This window comes from Limanda limanda, chromosome 8, assembly GCF_963576545.1.
Source record: "Limanda limanda chromosome 8, fLimLim1.1, whole genome shotgun sequence".
Classification (NCBI taxonomy): Eukaryota; Metazoa; Chordata; class Actinopteri; order Pleuronectiformes; family Pleuronectidae; genus Limanda; species Limanda limanda.
Window position 1 is genome coordinate 5770224 of NC_083643.1, and position 20668 is coordinate 5790891.

The following is a 20668-nucleotide window of genomic DNA, read 5'->3' on the forward strand; positions in this document are numbered from 1 at the left end:
AAGAGGAGGAGGAAGAGGAGGAAGAAGAGGAGAAGGAGGAAGAGGAGGAAGAGGAGGGGGAAGAGGAGGAGAAGGAGGATGAAGAGGAGAAGGAGGAGGAGGAGGAGGAAGAGGAGGAAGAGGAGGAGGAAGAGGAGGGGGAAGAGGAGGAGTAGGAGGATGAAGAGGAGGAGGAGTAGGAGGATGAAGAGGAGAAGGAGGAGGAGGAGGAAGAGGAGGAGGAAGAGGAGGAGGAGGAGGATGAAGAGGAGGCGGAGGAGGAAGAGGAGGAAGAGGAGAAGGAGGAGGAAGAGGAAGAGAAAGAGGAGGAAGAGGGAAGAAGAAGAGGAATAGGAGGAGGAAAAGGAGGAGGAAGAGGATGAAGAGGAAAAGGAGGAGGAGGAAGAGGAAGAGGAGGAAGAGGAGAAGGAGGAGGAAGAGAAAGAGGAGGAAGAGGGAAGAAGAAGAGGAATAGGAGGAGAAGGAGGAGGAAGAGGATGAAGAGGAAAAGGAGGAGGAGGAAGAGGAGGAGGAGGAAGAGGATGAAGAGGAGGAGGAGGAAGAGGAGGAGGAAGAAAAGGAGGAGGAAGAGGAGGAGTAGGAGGATGAAGACGAGAAGGAGGAGGAGGAGGAAGAGGAGGCATAGGAGGAGAAGGAGGAGGAAGAGGAGGAGGAGGAAGAAGAGGAGGAGGAAGAAGAGGAGGAGGAAGAGGGGGAGTGGGAGGATGAAGAGGAGAAGGAGGAGGAGGAAGAGAAAAAGGAGGAGGACAAAGAGGAGGAAGAAAAGGAGGAGGAAGAGGAGAAGTAGGAGGAGGAAGAGGAGGAGGAGGCGGAGGAGGAAGAGGAGAAGGAGGAGGAAGAGGAAGAGGAAGAGGAAGAGGAAGAGGAAGAGGAAGAGGAAGAGGAAGAGGAAGAGGAGGAGGAGGCAGAAGAGGAGGAGAAGGAGGAGGAAGAGGAGGAGGAGGAGGAAGAAGAGGAGTAGGAGGAGGAAAAGGAGGAGGAAGAGGAGGAAGAGGAGGAAGAGGAAAAGGAGGAGGAAGAAGAGGAGGAGGAAGAGGAGGAAGAAGAGGAGGAGGAGGAAGAGGAGGAAGAGGAGGTGGAACAAAAGGAGGAGGAAGAGGAGGAGTAGGAGGATGAAGAGGAGAAGGAGGAGGAAGAGGAGAAGAATTGGAGGAAGAGGAGGGGGAGGAAGAGGAGGAGAAGGAAAAGGAGGAGGAGGAGGCAGAAGAGGAGGAGGAAGAGGAGGAGAAGAAGAGGAAGAGGAAGAGGAGGGGGAGGAAGAGGAGGAGGAGGTGGAGGAGAAGGAGAAGGAGGAGGAGGAGGCAAAAGAGGAGGAGGAAGAGAAGGAGAGGAAGAGGAAGAGGAGGGGGAGGAAGAGGAGGAGGTGGAGGAGAAGGAGGAAGAGGAGGAGGAGGAAGAGGAGAAGGAGGAGGAAGAGGAGGAAGAAGAGGAATAGGAGGAGGAAGAGGAAAAGGAGGAGGAGGAAGAGGAGAAGAAGAGGAGGAAGAGGAAGAGGAGGGGGAGGAAGAGGAGGAGGAGGAAGAGGAGGAGGAGGAGGCAGAAGAGGAGGAGGAAGAGGAAGAGGAGGGGGAGGAGGAGGAGGAAGAGGAGACTACTGTTTTTTCTTCAGTTGTATATATATATATATTTAGATATATATATTTAATTTTCTATTTTAAATTTTTTTAAATTCTATTTTATACTATTTTAGACAAATTTTTAATTTTCTTTGGTTGTAATAACTTTGAGCTTTGCTAGAAGAGAGCCTATGACAGCGCCTGATTAATGTTATTGAGGTGCAATTGATAATAAACTCTTGAATCTTGAATCTTTACAAACTATTTAAACCTTTCTGGGATTTTTTGTTTTGTTTAGTGTGTGTCTGTCATTTTTTCCTATATTGTTTTCTGAGGAAATAAGTTTTAGGAGAAGAGAGCTTCAGAATTAAAACTATAACAAAAGTTAAAGAAAATTGTCTTTATTACACCGAGGGCCGCCATGTTTACAGATGTTTCCCTGCAAATCCATAAGCTTTAATAAATGTCAACAAATACAGGAGTTTAAGGTTAGACGTCAACCAGATACTCTGAAATCAAATTGTCTTATAGGTCAGTGAACGCAACCCTCAGTCAAGACATTGACAAAAAACCTCAATACGCTGCTTTCATGAACTGTAAGAAAAACTGTTTAAATGAATGAATAAAACAAGTTGTGCCAGAAACTAGAAGTTTTAAAGTGTTTCTATAAAACACATGTTGTCATATTTTAAACTATGTGAATCCAGTTAAGAATAATTGTCCAGAACAACAATATATATAAATGTGAGGTTATAATGCATATGGTGGATGTTTTGATTGAATAACCAAGGAAGAAGAGACTCAGTGTTTTCAGACTCAATGTCACATACACATTTATTTAATACTAACATGGTAACACTAACCCAAGGTAATTCAGATATGTGAATCAGAAAATAGTGTGTCCAGGTTCATGGACCAGGTAAGAGTCCAGGTCAATTTGATGTCCAGACATTTAAAAATCTGAACTATAAATCATATGTTTGAAGGTATAGGGAATATAAAAAAAGAATAAGTGGCATCCACATTAGCAATGAAACACTGACAGACAGAGTTATATCCATAAATAAATGGAATAAAAGTCACTCGACAGATTTTAATCAGTTTCAGGAAATGTCTCATTTAGTTTAAAGAAAGAATAATCTCATGTGGTCGGACCTTATGCTGTAATGAAACAGCTGTAGCTCACTATCCAATACTAAGGTTGCTCTCACACTGAAAAGGCATTATTACATTGTTTACTTAGACTAGTCTCCTCTAAACTACAGGAAGGAAAGGACAGAACAGAAGGTTTTCTCATGCATGTGTATCTAGATGGTGTGATGTAAACTGGGGCAGTCGTTCACTCGGCTGCGGTCCAGCGCTGTGTTGAAGGAGGTGTCACGATACGGCCCGGCCCTGCCCAGCTCCGCAGAGAACTTTTGTGATTTCGGGTGGAAAGTACACGGTGCGGTTTCATAGGTTGGCGGGAGACGGCCGATGTCGCCATATGAGGTTCTGTACAGGGGGTTCTGGTGCTTTGTTCTCAGCCATGGTCGTCCATCTTTCCCTGCTGGAGGCATCATGCAGGTGAACACCGGGTTTCCAGGGCTGGCACATGTATTTTCTACCTGCTGATCTTGAGAAGCTGACATCTCTGCAGAACCTGTAGAAGATATGAGAATTCTTCACCAACCTCAGATTACACAAAACAAGTTCAACCAAAGACACTGAACTGAGGTGAAGAGGTGATTTCTCTTTTTACTCCCATGAACTATGGAGGACCATACATGACTTAACTATAAATAAATAAATAATTAAATGTAGAAATAAATAAATAAATGTGGAAGACATTTATTTAGACATTTCTGTTGTTATTAACGTATTAATTTATTTATTTCTGTATTAATTAATTAATTAACTTTTTATTTTATTTATTTATTTATTTATGTATTTATTTCTACATTTATATATTTATTTATACTTAAGTCATGTATGGTCCTCCATAATGAACACCTCTGTAATCAACACAAACATCAAGTGGCAGCTACATTAAAAAGCCACACATGCTTGATAAGAATGACACATTTTTCATAAATGGATTTCTTAATTTCTTGAAAATAAGTATTAAAGTAATATTAAGGTATCTAACAAAACAAATACAACAGGGATATTTCTCTTTTTAGGTCGTGGTTAACGGTAGCAACCTGTTCAATGCTCAACTATGCAGCTGAGCTAATCGTGGATATCTACTGAAGTTATATCAAAATTAGCAAACTTTACACGGCAACACTTACAGTATCACTGACTAAACATTTTCTGAATTAAATCCCACAATCTCCTGTCTGTTAGCAGATAAATAAACTTACCTTTAATCGCGGTAGAGCAGCTGAACTATCTGTGTTGGGTCTTGATGCTTACGTTGGCTACAGCCAGGGCTCAGAGACGGCTCCTGGTCACCATGGAAACGTGTAAACATTAGGTGTCATTTGCAAGTTTACTTTTACATTTGCAAAGGGAAGTGAAGAGGAAGTAAATGTAATGTTTTTTACCCCAGATACAAAGATTACACCCATTGTTATGAGACATTATTAGATCTTGCTTCTTCTGTTTTAAATGAATATTAAGAAGAAGACACATTTTTCAACAGCTTCAAACTGCTGAGTTCCGTTATTACCCTGGATAAACAGGACACGTCTGTTTTTATTTTATTCCACTGCTTCTAATATTTTATGTTAATATTAACACTTAAAAAATGTGACCCACAAACTTCATCGCTCCCAATATTTTATATGAATATTGCTATTGAAGGAGGAGGAGGAAGAGGAAAAGGAGGAGGAAGAGGATGAGGAAGAGGAGGAGGAGGAGGAGGAGGAGGTAGAGGAGGAGGAAGAGGAGGAAGAAGAGGAGGAGGAGGAGGAGGAGGAGGAGGAGGAGGAGGAGGAGGAGGAGGAGGAGGAGGAAGAAGAGTAGGAAGAGGAGGAGGAGGAAGAGGAAGAGGAAGAGGAAAAGGAAGAGGAAGAGGAGGAGTATGAGGATGAAGAGGAGAAGGAGGAGGAGGTAGAGGAGGAGGAAGAGGAGGAAGAAGAGGAGGAGGGGGAGGAGGAGGAAGAGTAGGAAGAGGAGGAGGAGGAAGAGGAGGAGGAAAAGGAGGAGGAAGAGGAGGAGTATGAGGATGAAGAGGAGAAGGAGGAGGAGAAGGAGGAGGAAGAGGAGGAGGGGGAAGAGGAAGAGAAGGAGGAGGAAGAGGAAGAGACAGAGGAGGAGGGGGAAGAGGAGGAGGAGGAGGAAGAGTAGGAAGAGGAGGATGTGGAGAAGGAGGAGGAGGAAGAGGAGGAGGAGGAGGAGGAAGAGGAGGAGGAGGAGGAAGGGGAGGAGGGGGAAGAGGAGGAAGAGGAGAAGGAGGAGGAAGTATTATTATGAATCAATAATGTCTCTGTTATCACTTTCATAAACGAACACATCTTTTATGTGGAAGCCGGAATCTTCCCCACAGCCCTTGAAGGCGTCACTGCCTACGTCATCACCAAGCGTCCACTCGCTTACGCACAACTTCCGCGTCCACTCGTTTCAAACAACTAACAAGTTTTAAACGAGTTTAAACTCAAGCCCTGTTCTTTGATTTGTTTGTTTAACAGTTAGGGAACTTGTAGCAGCAGCAGTGGACTCTGACTCTCTCTCTCGTCGCCATCTTCTTCTTGTTGTGGTTAGCTTGAGGCTAGCAAGGGGGGGGGGGGAGCTAGCATCTGGACTCAGAAGATGGACAGTGAAATCCAGAGAGACGGGAGAGTCCTGGATCTCACCGACGACGCCTGGAGGGAAGACAAGCTGCCGTACGAAGACGTCACCATCCCCCTGGTACGTGTCGTAGCGCCACATAGGGACCAGTGATAGAACTGCACCTGGATCAGTGTAACTACACAACCGGTGGTCTCTGTACCATCATGCTACTGCACATTGGGTTTAGTGTGTCAATGACATTAACTAGAGGAACGTTTGGATGCTTCCCTACAAATAGTTGGTCGTTAAATAAGGTTCATGAAATGTCCTGAATCACTACATGCAGAAAAGGAAAAAAGGACATAAACACAAACTGCTCTCTGTGTTTTGGGCAAAATGTTTCATCCATAAATGCAAATATAGCAACAAAAGACCCTGTTAAAAACAAGATCTGAGAGATGACCCAAAAATGTAAACTTAATTTCTAAATCGTCCAACAAAAAGGCTGTTAAATCTTTGAATATCTTTTAATTCTACATGATATTTGTATGATTTATATGAGTATTGGACAAACCCCTTGAATGCTCCCATGTGTTATTGTATACAACCCCATGTTTACTTGTTTCTTGTTCTTTTCCTCTTTTAAAATACAATTAATATATATAAACATCACATACACATCACTACCAGCTTCAGCAGGAAACCAACATTCACAGCTTGTTTACAGTCACATTTTTAATCGGACATTGGGGTTTTCACAAGGCACGAGTTGTCATTGTTCATTCATCTTATATCGATGTCAAACTGTTTCTGTGAGCATCAAACAAGCTTCATGTGTTGTGGATTTGTTCTGCAGCTAGTCGCTGAGCAGTGGAGGTTTAATGGGATTACGACACGATACAAATAACAAATCTGATGAAGCACACAAGGAACCAAGCCAATTTGATCTGTTCTCAGCTGTTGTGTAATGTGCACAAACTTTTAAATCAAAAACAGTGGCATCATGGCATCTTCTCTTCCCTGTCCCCTGTCAGAGTGAGCTTCCTGAAGCTGAGCAGGACAACGGAGGATCCACGGAGTCGGTGAAAGAGCAGGAGATGAAGTGGACGGACCTCGCCTTGCAGAGCCTCCACGAGAACACACCGAGCACGGGGAGCTGAGAGACTTCTGACAAGCTGCGGCCGCTTCAACAGAAATCTCCAAATCCTCTCGACTGCTGAGACTTCAATGCAACAGGCCAAAAGTTCTTTAAAGTAAATGACTCAACTGTCCTTTACTTCCACGTCATTGTGAAAGCTTCCCCTGCCTTGTTGTCTCCTGAAGGGAAATGTCCTGTCATGCTAAAGTCCGTTTTGAAAATCACATAATGCCTCCTGTGTACTTTGTATTTTTATTGAATGCTCCAGATGTCTGTGGGTGTAACTGAAGCATCGGTTTCTCACTGGAAACCTCCCAGAGATGTGCAGATGACAAACAGAGATATCCAGACTGCGGCTTCCACCCTCACTTTGTCTTTGCAGCCTCTGCCATGAGCTTGCGTACGTGGTCGTGGGAGCCGTCCCCCAGCAAGGCCGAGGGGTGTCGGTAAGACCCCCCCAGACGGTCCCAGAGCGTGAAGTACTGTCCATAGTTGTAGATGAAGTGGAGGTGATGGTCCACGTGGTGGGCAGCACCGTTAATCACACAGATCAGAGGGCCGGGGATGCGGTAATCTCCGTCGTGTATGGAGATGGTCCAAAAGTTGACAAAGAGAAAGAGTGAGAGATACACCACCTGTGCTGTCAAGGGTCAAAACGAGAATATAAAACATTTTTAAACGTGACAGAGTTCATACAACGTTAAAATCTGGTTTCAAAATGTACATTATAGTTACTCCTCACGCCTCAGATGTGATATCAAAGTATGTGGAGTAAGGCGTGAGAGTCAGACCACCACCTTGTGCAGGGGGAAGATGAAGGGGTAGACGTGGTAGGGTAAGCTCGACAGGAAGCCGTCCAGTGGGTGGAAGGCGTGGCTGGCAAATGGCGTGGGGATCTTGAATATGTGGTGTTTCTTATGTAAGTACTGAGGAGGGAAGGAAAAACACAAATGGTTGACATTTTTGCAAATGGCAACTTGATGATTGAATTCCAACTTTTACTCTGCCTCTTGGTCTGTTTTTGGTCTAAACCAGCTCCTCAGGAAAACATCTGGCTGTTGTGCTGAGCCTGTTGTGTACATTCCGTTCATTTGAGCCTTTGTCACCTTGTAAACGAGCTTATGATGCATCCAGCGGTGGATCCAGTAGATGCACATGTCGGTGAAGAACAAGAAACCAGCAATGCTAAGGATCACTCCAGCCCAGCCTGAAACAGAGACAGCCCATGCTCACATATAAGTCTGGGAGGGAACCATTAGTTTTCAACCTGTTTATTATATAGGAGTATAGAGAATATAGACTCTTCTCACCCAGGGAAGATTCGCTGATGTGGTCGTAAAGTTTGCTGTGTCCCTTGACCTCCCAGAAGAAAAGAGCGACAGTGGGGAAGCTCATCCAGAAGATCGAGTTCACTCCCAGCTGGATTTCTTGTCTCACCTGGTTCTGTGGTCCAACCAGAGACATGAAGTTAGGATTTGAGAGAAGTTTTGAATTGTCAGACTGTTAATAAGAGCGTTGCCACACCTTGATAAACTGTGGATGTTTCATGAGCTTGTGGTCGAACACAGTGTAGAAGTTAAGAGCAGCAAAGCCCAGGTAAAGCAGCTCTGCTCCAATCATTGTCACCACCCACAGGCTGATAATCTGACGCAGAGCTTCATCCTCGGGCCACGAGGCCGGGTACACGTACGGAGTGAGGATGTAGCGGTCGGCGATGTAGAGCACGTGATCCATGGCACAGGCTGCGAGTGAAGAGCAGTGGAAACATCAGCCCATATCAACAGAAACTACAACTCAACAGTAAAGAAATCAAGACATTTTACAAAGATTGTGAAAGGTTCTGGAACTGAAATTGCTCAAAAGGCAAGAGTTCAATATATATATATTGTATATTAAGCCAATCTTGCATTTTAGCCTTTATTCTTCTTTATATCTTTTAAACGACATGTTTCTATTAGAGGACAAAACCAATTTTAACATTGCGTCACATAAAACTGAATTTAAGAGTGTTGGGATCAGGATGTTTTGTCAAATTCAAAAAAAGTCGACAGGACTGAAAAGCTCCATTAGATCAGTCAACATATTTAATATCAACATCTGGAACCACAGAGGAAAACTATCTTCTACAAAGGATCTAAGTTTAAACTAGTCTTGGAGGGTTGGAAAAATGTATGGATCCAAATCATTACTTGACACAATAAACTCTATTTAGTAGAAACCTCATCTGTCTGATGTTGCTAATAATAATAATCAATCAACTTTACTTTGATTATCAGAAATGCTATAGAACAGTTTTGTGTCCATACCTGAATCAATGACCAGTGTCCCTCTTCAGGCTGTGACTCCAGTGTAAAAACATTAACGCTCAGCCGACTAGTTTTACCTCCACTAGTGACGCTGTGTCTGTTTGAGTGAAAACTGTTTGAACTATCGGCTGCTGGTTGGTCGACTGATGAAAAAGAGCAAAGTCCTCACATTAGTTCTTTTGTCATCAAAAGCTGCGCCTGATGCATTGATTGATTTAGTTGATGAAAGGCTCTTAATCCCAATCAGACTCTGTTCAACCATTAATATCCTCATCTAATTCCAGAGGCAGTAATCTACTCACACAGATTCTTGTGAAAGTTCAATTTATTTTCTTTATATAAATTAATTCACAAACGTATTATATGTTAATGCCTAATTTATCACTTTTCATTGTACATTTTTTAGCATTATAACATATTATTAGGTATTTAATGTGTAGTTCTATAATATGAATATATTCATATAAAAATTATAATTAATTTAGCTTTTACTGAAAGTATTGAAAGCAAATGTGTGCACCAGCAAAACACAGATTTTAAATATCAACTGGAGGACATTTACCTTTTCTGTACAGTTCTCAATAGCTTTACAAACATATCCACCCTATATTCAGATTTATTAACATTTTCTATATATCAAAAGCAGCAGTTTCATGCTTTAAAGGCATTATTCTGTCAGGGTTTTTGAACGGGGTTATTGCAGCTGAACTAACCTGCGTAGGACCAGGGCCAGATGTCAGGTTTGCTGGAACCTTCCCAGGTGGAAGAGCAGCTCCTCCTCACAAGGTTTGTCCACCAGCATATGATTTGTGGCAGAAATGACCTGACATATAGAGTTGCAAAAATGTTCCCTGCTATTCCGACTTTACTGTGTAATCCAATACGTTTCCCAGAAAGTTGAGTTAAAGGAAACCTCTTCCTGGCTTCTTTAAGTTTAGGCAGCAAGTGTCCCAACAGGATCCAGGGGAGAAACATATGAGACTCACATGTGGGTGAGGGTGGAACAAGATCCCAGCATGCTCAGCAAATAACAAGGAGCTCAGTGACAGTGAGACACCTGATCTTCCAGCCAATACCTGCCAAATTCAATGAATTTACAGTCAAATTATCTCTTTTACATGCAGACCGTTCATTTGATCCCAAGTAACTGAATCTGGTTCATCACAATATGAATTAATCTCCAATTTAATGTATTTTTTAACATATATAGACACATTCATAAATGGAATTAGTGCCATTAAACCATGAGCTGCATTTTCAACTGCTAGAGGTTTCCTGCCAAATAGAAACATTAGCAGATGTAAGTAAGCTTGTCACTTTTTTGCACTGCAGGTTCTCTCTGGTTGGCTGCAGGATCAAATTCAGTCTGGACAGTTTGACACACATACACACGCACATAGCAAAAATGAAACATGAGGTTGACCAGGAGGCAAAAAAAAACATGATGAGTCAGCATTTCAAGCATGACACAGAGAGTGTCCCCCAGGCGGCGGCTTGCAGGCCGTCTCAGTGAGAGGTGGACGATGGGACGTTTTAGTGATCGAATAAAGAGGAAAATCTGCACAGAAAACCTGAGTGGGAAATTTTCTCACAGGCAGCTTCTGGCTCCACTCTAGTTTTGTCTGAATAAATGTATTGATTAGAAAAGGTTAATGTGTTTTTCAGGAGTCTGTCTCCCAGTGTTGCTCTTAACCTGAACCTAACCTGTGTAATGAGACTAAAGTCAATGTCTCTTTTGAAATGTGAGCAAATCGTTGAAATACGTGACACAACTCTCTCTCTCTCTCTCTCTCTCTCTCTCTCTCTCTCTCTCTCTCTCTCTCTCTCTCTCTCTATCTCTCTCTCTCTCTCTCACCCTCTCCTCTCTCTCTCTCCTCCTCTCATGTCAACGTGTAGCTGGCGCCCTCTAGAGCTCTGTGGCAGTAACTGCACCCCTCTGTACCGTGTGCAGGACCATCACGCCTCATCTTTGCACACTTTGCATAGTTGTCACTCTGAATGTTCCAGAATAACACAGGGAATCAATGCAATCATATATGGTTCTTTATAAACTGAATAAAAAAACAACTATTTAAGTGTATTTAACTACGAGTGGATCATAAACAATGAATTTCAATCTAATGCCTTTGTGTTTAAGTGTCTAAGCCAAGACCCAAACTAAAGGTCTCGAGAGACTTCAGTAGTACTTCAGTATAACTTTTTATATAACTTTCGTCAACTTATAATTCATCATTATCACGACAAGCCTTCAAATGTCTGTATTTGTCTCTTCACATGATCAAATACCTGATGATGTGAAATCAGAACCTACAGAAACAGAGTTCTCATGTCTAAAACGTGAAAGGTCAATGTTCTGACCCAAGGTTCCTACAGTTATATTTATCTCATGGACTCTTCCACTTCCACTTTTACATCCTGACTTTCATTTTCACCAAGGTACTGAAAACGGATGTCACATTTTGACATGGTTGAACTTTAAAATTAAAGTCTTTATTCTCACTGTACAAGATAATACAAGGACAATTAGTTCAGACTTTTCCAGAATCTTCTCTGGACTCGTCCATGTTCACACGTCCTTGTGATGTTTGCACGTGTCACGTCCTGTCGTGACTCAGCAGATTGTGACATGATGGTGAAAAGTGTGGAAAAGTTTCAAAAGAGCAGCGAGCGCAAACAACGGGACAATGGTGCTTTCAGGAACCCAAACCCAGGTCGGACATCCGACAACTGTTAATGTAAACAGTCTCACAACCGAGGAAATATCTGTTTACTCGGACAGAAAATATGATAGAAACATAAAGTATGTCATGTGACGGGACGGTAATGGTTTTTTTATGATGAAGCGCGAATTATTTCCAAAGCAATATGAAGTCAACACAGAGTCGTCTGGTTATTTTCAAAATAAAACAGCAGTAGTGCTTTCAAAACGGACATAAAATGTCTTATTCAACTAAATGTAAGTTCTTGTTGTCTCTGGAAAATCACAAATAAAAAGATTAAGCTAATAGTGAATTGTTGTCTGTTTTGAAGTTACATATTTCCGACTGTACCGGGTCCGTGAAGGCATCATATTGTTAGCAGAGGAGGGCCGTGTGCACAGCGGTGCGCGCCGGAGCGGAACCATGGCAACGGGTCTGTTAGGACCGTGTGCACACACCCGAGTGAAAACACTGATTCACACGTGGTGGCGAAATAATGGAACTGGGTCCGAGCTGAAAATATTGAAACAACAAGATAGTGAAGGTTTTCATAGAACCTGGATTCAGAATGGACACAATACTTTGAATTGTGTATTTACTCAGAACATATATGGGTAATTTGGTGGATTTACATTTAAAATCAGACTTTATTGTTAATTATACACATTGACCCTGAGTCTCATCTGATGTTTGTGTACTGGTAGAAACCTAAAAGATGATGTGAAACTAAACTGGTTGGTCAAACAGAAATGTTGAAGTAGTAAAATATGACGTGGCTGCACAATGTGTGAGTAAAGTGCAAACTGAGTGCAGAAAGTCACCAGTTAAAGGAGCTAGTATTAATAAACTGTAAAATAATATAGACTTTTTAAAACTTGAAGTGATACAAATAGATTGAATGGGGTTTATTTACCCCCATAAACTATTGAATATCAATAAACTGTGAATTAATATTTGTATTTGTATCATTTGTTATGTTTTATAAATAGAAGCAACACAAAATAAATGTAGAGGTATATTTACTCAGCCCACATTGGTCTCACAAGGTATAATCTAATTCATATTTTTTATGTTTTATAGTTTGAAGCAGGATTCCAAGAAATGCAGCCAAACTTCAGAATAATAGGAGTGAATTATAATTAACTTAATTATAAAAAAATAAAAAATAAATGATAATACATGTGAGTAATGAAATCTACAGGTCTACTGCAACATCACGGTGTAAACTACACTAGATGATTGATTATTTGAGCACAAACTATAAACTTCTTCGTAAAAACAAACGTGGATTTAATTTATTCGACGTCAACACTTTACCGCATGACTTCCTTTCATCAGCATGGAAATTTCCCACATGGATCCGTGCGCAAAAGATCCATCGGGTGCAAATCAGCTTCTATATATCATTTATACTCAACTCACACATGTTGTTAAATATAACTTTAATATCCCAGTGGGAGATATTTGTTGTCTCTACACATACATGCCAAATACAGACCTTATTATGATGAACTGTAGTGAACTGGGATCTACACACTCCCCTTTATATAACGATGTAAACACGTTAATTATTCCGGGCTTTTTTGTCTCCAGGGATGGGGACAGAGGAGAGAGAGGGGGGGGGGGTGGTCTTATATAATTTTCAGACGACACCTCACATCGTCTGAATCTGGGAATCTCTCCCTCCTCCTCCTCCTCTTCCTCCTCTTCATCCTGCTGGCCGTGCGCATAAACTTCTTTGTGCGTGCTACGTGACTCGCACATGTTTGCACTCGGCCCTGTTGTTCTGCTGCTGCTATAAAAGGAGCCGCCCCTGAAGTGCGTGATCACAACACTGAAGCTCAACCAGAGACTCACCTGCACCTCCGAGGAAGAACCAGAAAAACACTGAGAGACATGGATCCCTGCGAATGCTCCAAGAGTAAGTATCTGCATTTATCTTTATTATAGAACACCTGTTATTGTGCTTTTTTCCATTTTTTTCGACCTTCTGTCATTGCCAGACAACATGAAGCTAACCCCTTTTGTCACGTTCCTTCTTTATTTAGCTGGAACCTGCAACTGCGGAGGATCTTGCACCTGCAAGAACTGCAGCTGCAAAAGCTGCAACAAGAGTAAGTCCTCGCATCCATCACATGTAAATCCTAACACTTGTGCTTTAATCTTAATCCTAGACTGAGCTTTTTCTTTAACCCCAATCAGCAAATTGTCTATTTATAGTGTCCTATATTTAAATTCAGCACCATGTGCATGTTGAGTTTCTCGTTTCAACTGCCCAGGTGAAGCTGATTGTCTCAATCTTAAGGTGTTAATTGTGTCTCTCCATCATATTCACCACCTTTGCATCAACAAGATGGATTCAGATTGTAATGTGGTGCTCACAGTTTCCCCCCTACTGCTCTAAAAGAAGCCTGAAGATGAGTTGACTGCTGATGCTTCACTAATGCAGCTTTGACCTTGTGTTGCAGGCTGCTGCCCATGCTGCCCATCCGGCTGCCCCAAGTGCGCCTCTGGCTGCGTGTGCAAAGGGAAGACATGTGACACCAGCTGCTGTCAGTGAGAGGAGCCTGATGCACTGTGGAGCCGTGCGCCCTACACTGATTAAACTGTAGCCGTCTAGAATGAGAATAATGGCTTTTGTACTTGTCTTTGAAAATTAAAATCAACATGTTTCCTCAATGCAGTTGTCTTGGATTGTGTGGCATCAAATACAGATTTTTATAAAATGAGCTGCTGCAGTGTGAATTCACTTAACCAAGGTCAGACTGTCAAGTGTATCGAGCTGAGAGGTGAGGCTGCTTTATTTCCTCATTTCAACATGAGGGAAACTTCATGCGTAAAGTCGCATTAAACTAAACCATTTGAACTCTAGCAAAATTAACCAGTGATTGGAAGAAAGAAATTCAAACCCCCTAAATTTAATTGCAATTGTGCTGCATTCACTGGAGATGTATGGACCACTTGTGATTTTTAAAGTGGCAGATAAAACTTGTAAATCCTTAGAACTCTGCTTGATGTCTAAAATGTGATTGCGTCTTTATTAGAAATGCTCTAAAACCTAACCTCGCACAAATTTGAGACTACCTTAAAAAAAGCCTGAGATGTCAGGTGTGCACTGCTCTTGAGGCCCTACTATAAAACTTGAGTTGAGGTCTGGGCTCTGATTGGACCACTCCAGTCACTGTTTGACTGAGGGTCATTGACCTATAAAGCATCCACTGATCATCAGTTTCATTATGTAGTGAGCTGTCCAGGCCCAGAGGTGGCACAGAAGACCCAGAAGCGTGATGCTCTCCCCACTAGGAGTAATGTTTTTATGTGTTTGTGCGGCCCTGGTTGTGCAATGGTGATACTTTGTCCTGGGTTAGTTATCCACATTTCAATTTGTTTTGGAAGGTCAAGGTGCTCTTTGTCAAATTATCTGATGGCAATGATTCCATTTGGTCGTTTACCTATTAGTCATTTTTATCTTATGGCCCAAATCTAGGGGGAGCACCCAAATAAATGATCTACAGCAGGGCCGGCCCTGGCAATGTTGGCGCCCTAGGCGGGGTTTCAGAATGGCGCCCCCCCCAACATACACACGCAAATTGTCATGCATCCCCAAGAACTTTTGGATTGTATACAGATGCACACACAGGCAGACAAAATTGTAAGCTATAAAAAATAATAAAAATATATAATAAAAATATAAAAAGTCTGAACTCAGCTGTACTGACAGCATATCATGTCATGTCGACAAAAATAAACATTAATGATGAATTGGGGTGATTCTACCTCTGTATTGTTCTTTCTTCTCCTCCCCTACTTTGCTGCGCTTTCTGAATCGTGCACCTGATAATTTAATCCTTTTTTGACTCATCTTCAACTCTTACCACAGTCTAACACACCTCCCCACACACACACACAAGAGAGTATGTGCTTGTGTGTTTCTGTCTGTTTAGACACAACTGACAAATGTGTGGATTAAGCAGTGTTTGGCAAGTTACTGAAAATTAGTAATTAGTTACAGTTACTAGTCACTTCTTTTAAAAGTAATTGATTTACCCCACCAGTTACTGTATATCAAAAGTAATTAGTTACTAGGGAAAGTAACTTTTAAGTTACCTTTATGTCTGCTTTTTAAATGTAATGAATATGAACAGTACTGAACAGTCAAACACAATACATATATTTTTTAGACCTATTTATTGTAATCAACAGGGCAACAGGCCCATTTGTGGGTCATTTGGTACCGGGCCGCACAGAAAGAATAAACATTTTACATGTTTTCTGTTTTATCTATTATCCGGTAGTTTTTCAAAATAAAACCGTTTTATTTTGAAAAATTACCGGATCCTCTGCGTTATGACTCATGCTTTATGCATGTCAAGACGCTCGTCTCGGTCACGCCACTTTTTCGCTGACCACAAACCAGCACGGTATTTGTCGGACCCATTTGTCAACAAACCAGGTGAATCCAGCAGGTCTGTTTAAGAAAAAGATTAGCTGCCCGAGATCGCAAATGACGGCGGTCTTAAAAGTATGTTTGAGAAAACAACTCTGCCGGTGTCCTGGATTAAAGTCACGGCAGAATACCCTGAGATCGCCACAACAGTACTTACAACTCTGTTGCCATTTCCGACATCATATCTGTAGTGACATGATAGATCGTTTGAAATATATCAATTTTCAGTGTGTTTTCCGGCCCGATTTGCTCGCAGCGAGCGAAAAAAATAGAACAGACCCCGGAACCATCGCTGCAGATCGCGAGCCGGCCGCGGCGCTGCCCGCAGCTTCCCGGCACAACGCTGCCGGTGCGAACAGCCCAATTATTTAACATGGGCGCGGAAAGGAAGCGGACAGCTTTCGTGGCGCCTTGCTGCGCTTCTATCTCCGGTGCGTCCCCGGGTTTAGAAGATGATGTTGTGATGTGAATGTTTTGGTTTATATTGCATGTGTCACGTCATGATAAATCAGTCCCTTGTGCCGCCCTCTCGGCATTTTGCGCCCTAGGCAACCGCCTACTTCGCCTATGCCAGGAGCCGCCCCTGATCTACAGTTATAATGTTTGTCTGACTGGACTGGTGGACGTCTAATTTCTTTGAGGTGACTTGAGGTAATCCTTGGCAACTGCCTGCAAAATCTACTTTTGGTTGTGGAATTTAAAAAAAAATCTACCTGCAGACGGAGCTTAAAATGATTAAAAAAATTACCTGATGTGCCAAACATTTAATAAAACAAGTTTCTTCGGGTATTTAAATTTATTTGCAGTTTTTAGATACATTTTCACGAGAGCCACTGCATGCGGAACCATCAGATCAGGCGGAACGAAAAAGGGACACTGTCGGAGCAGAGGAAGTGACGGACACCGGAAGTGTTGCGTAGTTTCTGTACACTTGCTCCGTGTGTTGATCGTGTTTATGTCGTCACGGCGGCTCACTAGCAGCGTTTAGCTACAAAAACAACAACAAAAACAACAACAAGGTGTTAAAAACTAATCCAAGATGCCGAAGGTCGTGTCCAGAAGCGTCGTGTGCTCGGACACCCGGGACCGGGAGGAGTACGACGACGGGGAGAAGCCGCTGCACGTCTTCTACTGCCTGTGCGGGCAGATGGTGCTGGTGCTGGACTGCCAGCTGGAGAAGCTCCCCATGAGGCCCTGGGACAAAGCCCGGGTCATCGACGCCGCCAAGCACGCACACAAGTTCTGCAACGTGGAGGTGGACGAGACCGCGTACGTGAAGCGGGCCGAGGGCATCGAGAGGCAGCGCCGCAAGAAGTGCGGCAAGTGCGGCCTGCTGCTCTTCTACCAGCACCTGGAGAAGAACAGCCCGGCCACCTTCATCGTGGACGGCGCCGTGGTGAAGTACAGCCTGGGCTACGGAGGCACCAGCGTGTACAGCACCAAGCCCGAGCCGCCCAAGAAGGTGCGAGTCATGATGACCAAGAGGACCAAGGACATGGGCAAGTTCAGCTCCGTCACCGTGTCCACCATCGACGAGGAGGAGGAGGAGATCGAGGCCCGGGAGGTGGCCGACTCGTACGCCCAGAACGCCAAGGTGATCGAGAAGCAGCTGGAGAGGAAGGGCATGAGCAAGAGGAGGCTGCAGGAGCTGGCCGAGCTGGAGGAGGCCAAGAAGGCCAAGATGAAGGGGACGCTCATCGATAATCAGTTCAAGTAGACTAGTGTCACTGAGGGAGGGAGGGACACACATAAACACACACACACAGACAGACACACACACAGGGCATGAGCAAGAGGAGGCTGCAGGAGCTGGCCGAGCTGGAGGAGGCCAAGAAGGTGAAGATAAAGGGGACACTCATCGATAATCAGTTCAAGTAGACTAGTGTCACTGAGGGAGGGACACACACACATAAACACACACACAGACAGACACACACACAGGGCATGAGCAAGAGGAGGCTGCAGGAGCTGGCCGAGCTGGAGGAGGCCAAGAAGGTGAAGATAAAGGGGACACTCATCGATAATCAGTTCAAGTAGACTAGTTTCACTGAGGGAGGGACACACACACATAAACACACACACAGACAGACAGACACACAGGGCATGAGCAAGAGGAGGCTGCAGGAGCTGGCTGAGCTGGAAGAGGCCAAGATGAAGGGGACGCTCATCTACTACTACTCAGTTCAAGTAGACGAGTGTCACTGAGGGAGGGACACACACACACACACACACTGACTGTTGACCTGTTTCCATCCATGGATCCTGCAGCTTTGACCTGATCTGTTCAGCTTGTCTGGAGTAACATCACCTTTTTATATACGCTTCACATATCTGGACACACAGAGAAAAAAAGGACTGATGAAGAGGGTGTTACATGTTTTTCGATCCTGGAAAGAAGTTGTAGATGTTTTGAAATGTTATTTTTTACTAAATTAAAAAAACAAATACACCTGTTGGTAGCATTTCCTCTTTGTGTGACATGAGCAAAAGTCTAGAAAAAGTCACGGGCTGTTGGAAAATGTGACTTCCAGGTCACCGATGCTCTGAAATTCAAATCAAATATTGTGTACAGGTTTAAAAATGTGTTTGTGCTCAAATACAAAGTTAATTTGTATTTAAACGTACAAGAGCTGAAGTGTTTGTCAGCAACAAACAATTAATTAATTTACCAAGAATATTATCTGCAGCGTTCTGTTTTAAATTATTTGAAACTGTCTCTGTTGAGCCCTGGAACAAAGCAAGTCATTGAAAGATGTTGCTTAAGGAATCTGACATATTACAGGATGCTCAGAGGGCCCATATCACTGCCAAAGATACTGTTGCATCTCTTCATGCTTAAGTTAGAGAAACAAAACTCCTGGAATTGAGCATTGATCCGGATCCACTCAGAGATTTGATGTGTTCGTTCCTGGACATGATTCATCCCTCCACAAGATTTTATAGAAATTGGCTCAGTAGTTTTGAGTAATCCTGCTGATGGTCGAACAAACACATACGGCAATAAAAACATAACCTCCATGGCAGAGGTATTTATTCATAAAGAGATAAACAAATCACTCGATTAATCTGTGATGGAAACGTATTTCTCGGCATTTTAAAAAACAGATTTCAAAGCCTTTATTCACAGAGGATATTGTGGCCTGAGAATCAGACATGCATAACAAACTAAATACCCTGGAGCTGCTGAGGTCAGCAGGGAATCGAGTATTTGTTCAGTATATCCAGATGCTTCTTAAGGTTTTAGTACTAGCATTGCACAAGCTATTTAATAAGAATCTTATATTTTCATCTATCAACTGAAATTCAGTCATTCCTTCACACATTCACCACACTTAATATTCATAGTGTTCTCTCTGGTAATTAAGAAAATTAATTTAAAAACTTAAATTGCCTGTTATCTGGTGTATTATGGGTAATGTTTAAACTTGTTTGTATAAAACAGACATTGGAGCCTGAATCAGACACTGTTTCATCAGAAGATGAGTAAATAAAGGTCGGTGTCTAAATACCAGGTCGACCCAGAATGTGGGTCACAGAAAACACAGGACAGACCGATTAGAAAAACAATGTGCTTTCTGGACTGGATCATAACTTGGCCACAGTTCAGAGCACATACAAAATATAAGGGCTGCAGATTCTGTTGCATGATATAGAACAATACTTTTCTGTATTGCAAGGAAAAAATATGCAGACAATTGTTCAAAATGTCTAAATAATTGAGTTAAAAAAAACATTTGTCAATACAACATTTTACAGTAAAAGTCTATGTGGAAATAAATATTTCTCAACAAAATAAAGCAACATGGGACACGATTATTCACATATGTGCTTGTCCTCCATGTCAAAATGTCTGTTAAATACCTAAGACATACACAGATATTTTCTTTGTTTTTACTTATTTCTTTTCTTTTTTTCTGCTGTAAAAAGGCACATGAGTAAAATTTGCTCGTCACAAGATAAACTTATGATCATAGGGATCCTGGAGATTCAGCCAAGTGTAGGTTAAAGACTCACAGAAGCACAATTGTGATGAGCTCTCTGTGTCGTAAAACAGAGGAAACACTTACATGTACAGTACAGTATGTGCTATTATATTATGAAGAAGCTCTGGGGTTTTTAACTCCACATGATCGGATCTGTCCTGACAAAGCAACAGACTGTAAGCTGTTATCATCCATCTGGGATTTTTATTTGCAGGCAGAGGTTTTACAAAAGAAAATTTCAAACGTTTCACTTTGTGCCTTTTTTTACAATCATACATCAAAACAAATGCAGTTGCATATTTTGTTGTTGTCAATCTCTGGTACCAAAAACACAAAATACAAACTTCAGGAGTGGTAGAATTAAGTTATGGATCTGTCCCCACGATCCCAAAGATTTAAACAGCAGGTAGTAAGAGCTTGCTATTTATAAACTTTTGCTATATTCTCTCACCTCAATTATGAAAATCATATACATCATGCTACCCTACGAGAAACAGGAGGCAGATTATTTTCATTAATTACATTCATTAAAACCTGTAACTAGTTTTAATGTTAATGTTAAATCATCTGCAATGTGATTCCGATCTTGTTTTTTTTGTTTCAGTTATCTTTCTTGGCTTAACAGCTTGACTAAGTAGAAAAACAAACACCACCACATCAAAACCAGATAACTGGTGTATGACTCCAATTTCATGACAGAAGAACAAACATCGAGAAAGGGGAACAAACATTTTAATCTTCATATGACACAGTGTGCAAGCAGACCTTGTGTTTAACGGTGATATACTCAGTCTACTCATTTACTAACTAACATTGCACCAAACTCCCTGCGCTCCATAAAAC

General features: G+C 42.3%; 5 protein-coding genes across 5 annotated transcripts; 3 read left to right on the forward strand and 2 right to left on the reverse strand.

The window, feature by feature from the left end:
* Positions 1 to 807: 807 nt before the first annotated feature.
* On the reverse strand, positions 808 to 4732 carry LOC133008758 (uncharacterized protein DDB_G0271670-like; the record flags this gene model as incomplete). The annotated part of the gene is made up of 2 exons (XM_061076035.1): positions 808 to 1075; positions 4380 to 4732. Coding segments are annotated over 2 exons (621 nt in total), but the record flags the coding sequence as incomplete, so codon positions are not given.
* A 327-nt stretch (positions 4733 to 5059) lies between these two features.
* anapc13 (anaphase promoting complex subunit 13) lies at positions 5060 to 6619 on the forward strand. Its single transcript, XM_061077091.1, has 2 exons — positions 5060 to 5390; positions 6287 to 6619. Exons 1-2 carry the CDS (start codon positions 5292 to 5294, stop codon positions 6410 to 6412), a joined length of 225 nt encoding a protein of 74 aa, XP_060933074.1. The 5' UTR covers positions 5060 to 5291; the 3' UTR covers positions 6413 to 6619.
* LOC133009567 (lathosterol oxidase-like) lies at positions 5767 to 10106 on the reverse strand. Its single transcript, XM_061077090.1, has 7 exons — positions 9410 to 10106; positions 8697 to 8839; positions 7915 to 8132; positions 7701 to 7833; positions 7497 to 7597; positions 7188 to 7316; positions 5767 to 7025 (listed from the first exon to the last, which is right to left on the reverse strand). The coding sequence occupies exons 3-7, from the start codon at positions 8122 to 8124 to the stop codon at positions 6756 to 6758; spliced, it is 843 nt and encodes a 280-aa protein (XP_060933073.1). The 5' UTR covers positions 8125 to 8132; positions 8697 to 8839; positions 9410 to 10106; the 3' UTR covers positions 5767 to 6755.
* A 3104-nt stretch (positions 10107 to 13210) lies between these two features.
* On the forward strand, positions 13211 to 14074 carry mt2 (metallothionein 2). The gene is made up of 3 exons (XM_061077002.1): positions 13211 to 13316; positions 13444 to 13509; positions 13864 to 14074. Exons 1-3 carry the CDS (start codon positions 13292 to 13294, stop codon positions 13953 to 13955), a joined length of 183 nt encoding a protein of 60 aa, XP_060932985.1. The 5' UTR covers positions 13211 to 13291; the 3' UTR covers positions 13956 to 14074.
* A 2667-nt stretch (positions 14075 to 16741) lies between these two features.
* On the forward strand, positions 16742 to 18294 carry steep1 (STING1 ER exit protein 1). Its single transcript, XM_061076122.1, has one exon. It carries the CDS (start codon positions 16882 to 16884, stop codon positions 17557 to 17559), a length of 678 nt encoding a protein of 225 aa, XP_060932105.1. The 5' UTR covers positions 16742 to 16881; the 3' UTR covers positions 17560 to 18294.
* The last annotated feature ends 2374 nt before the right edge of the window (positions 18295 to 20668 follow it).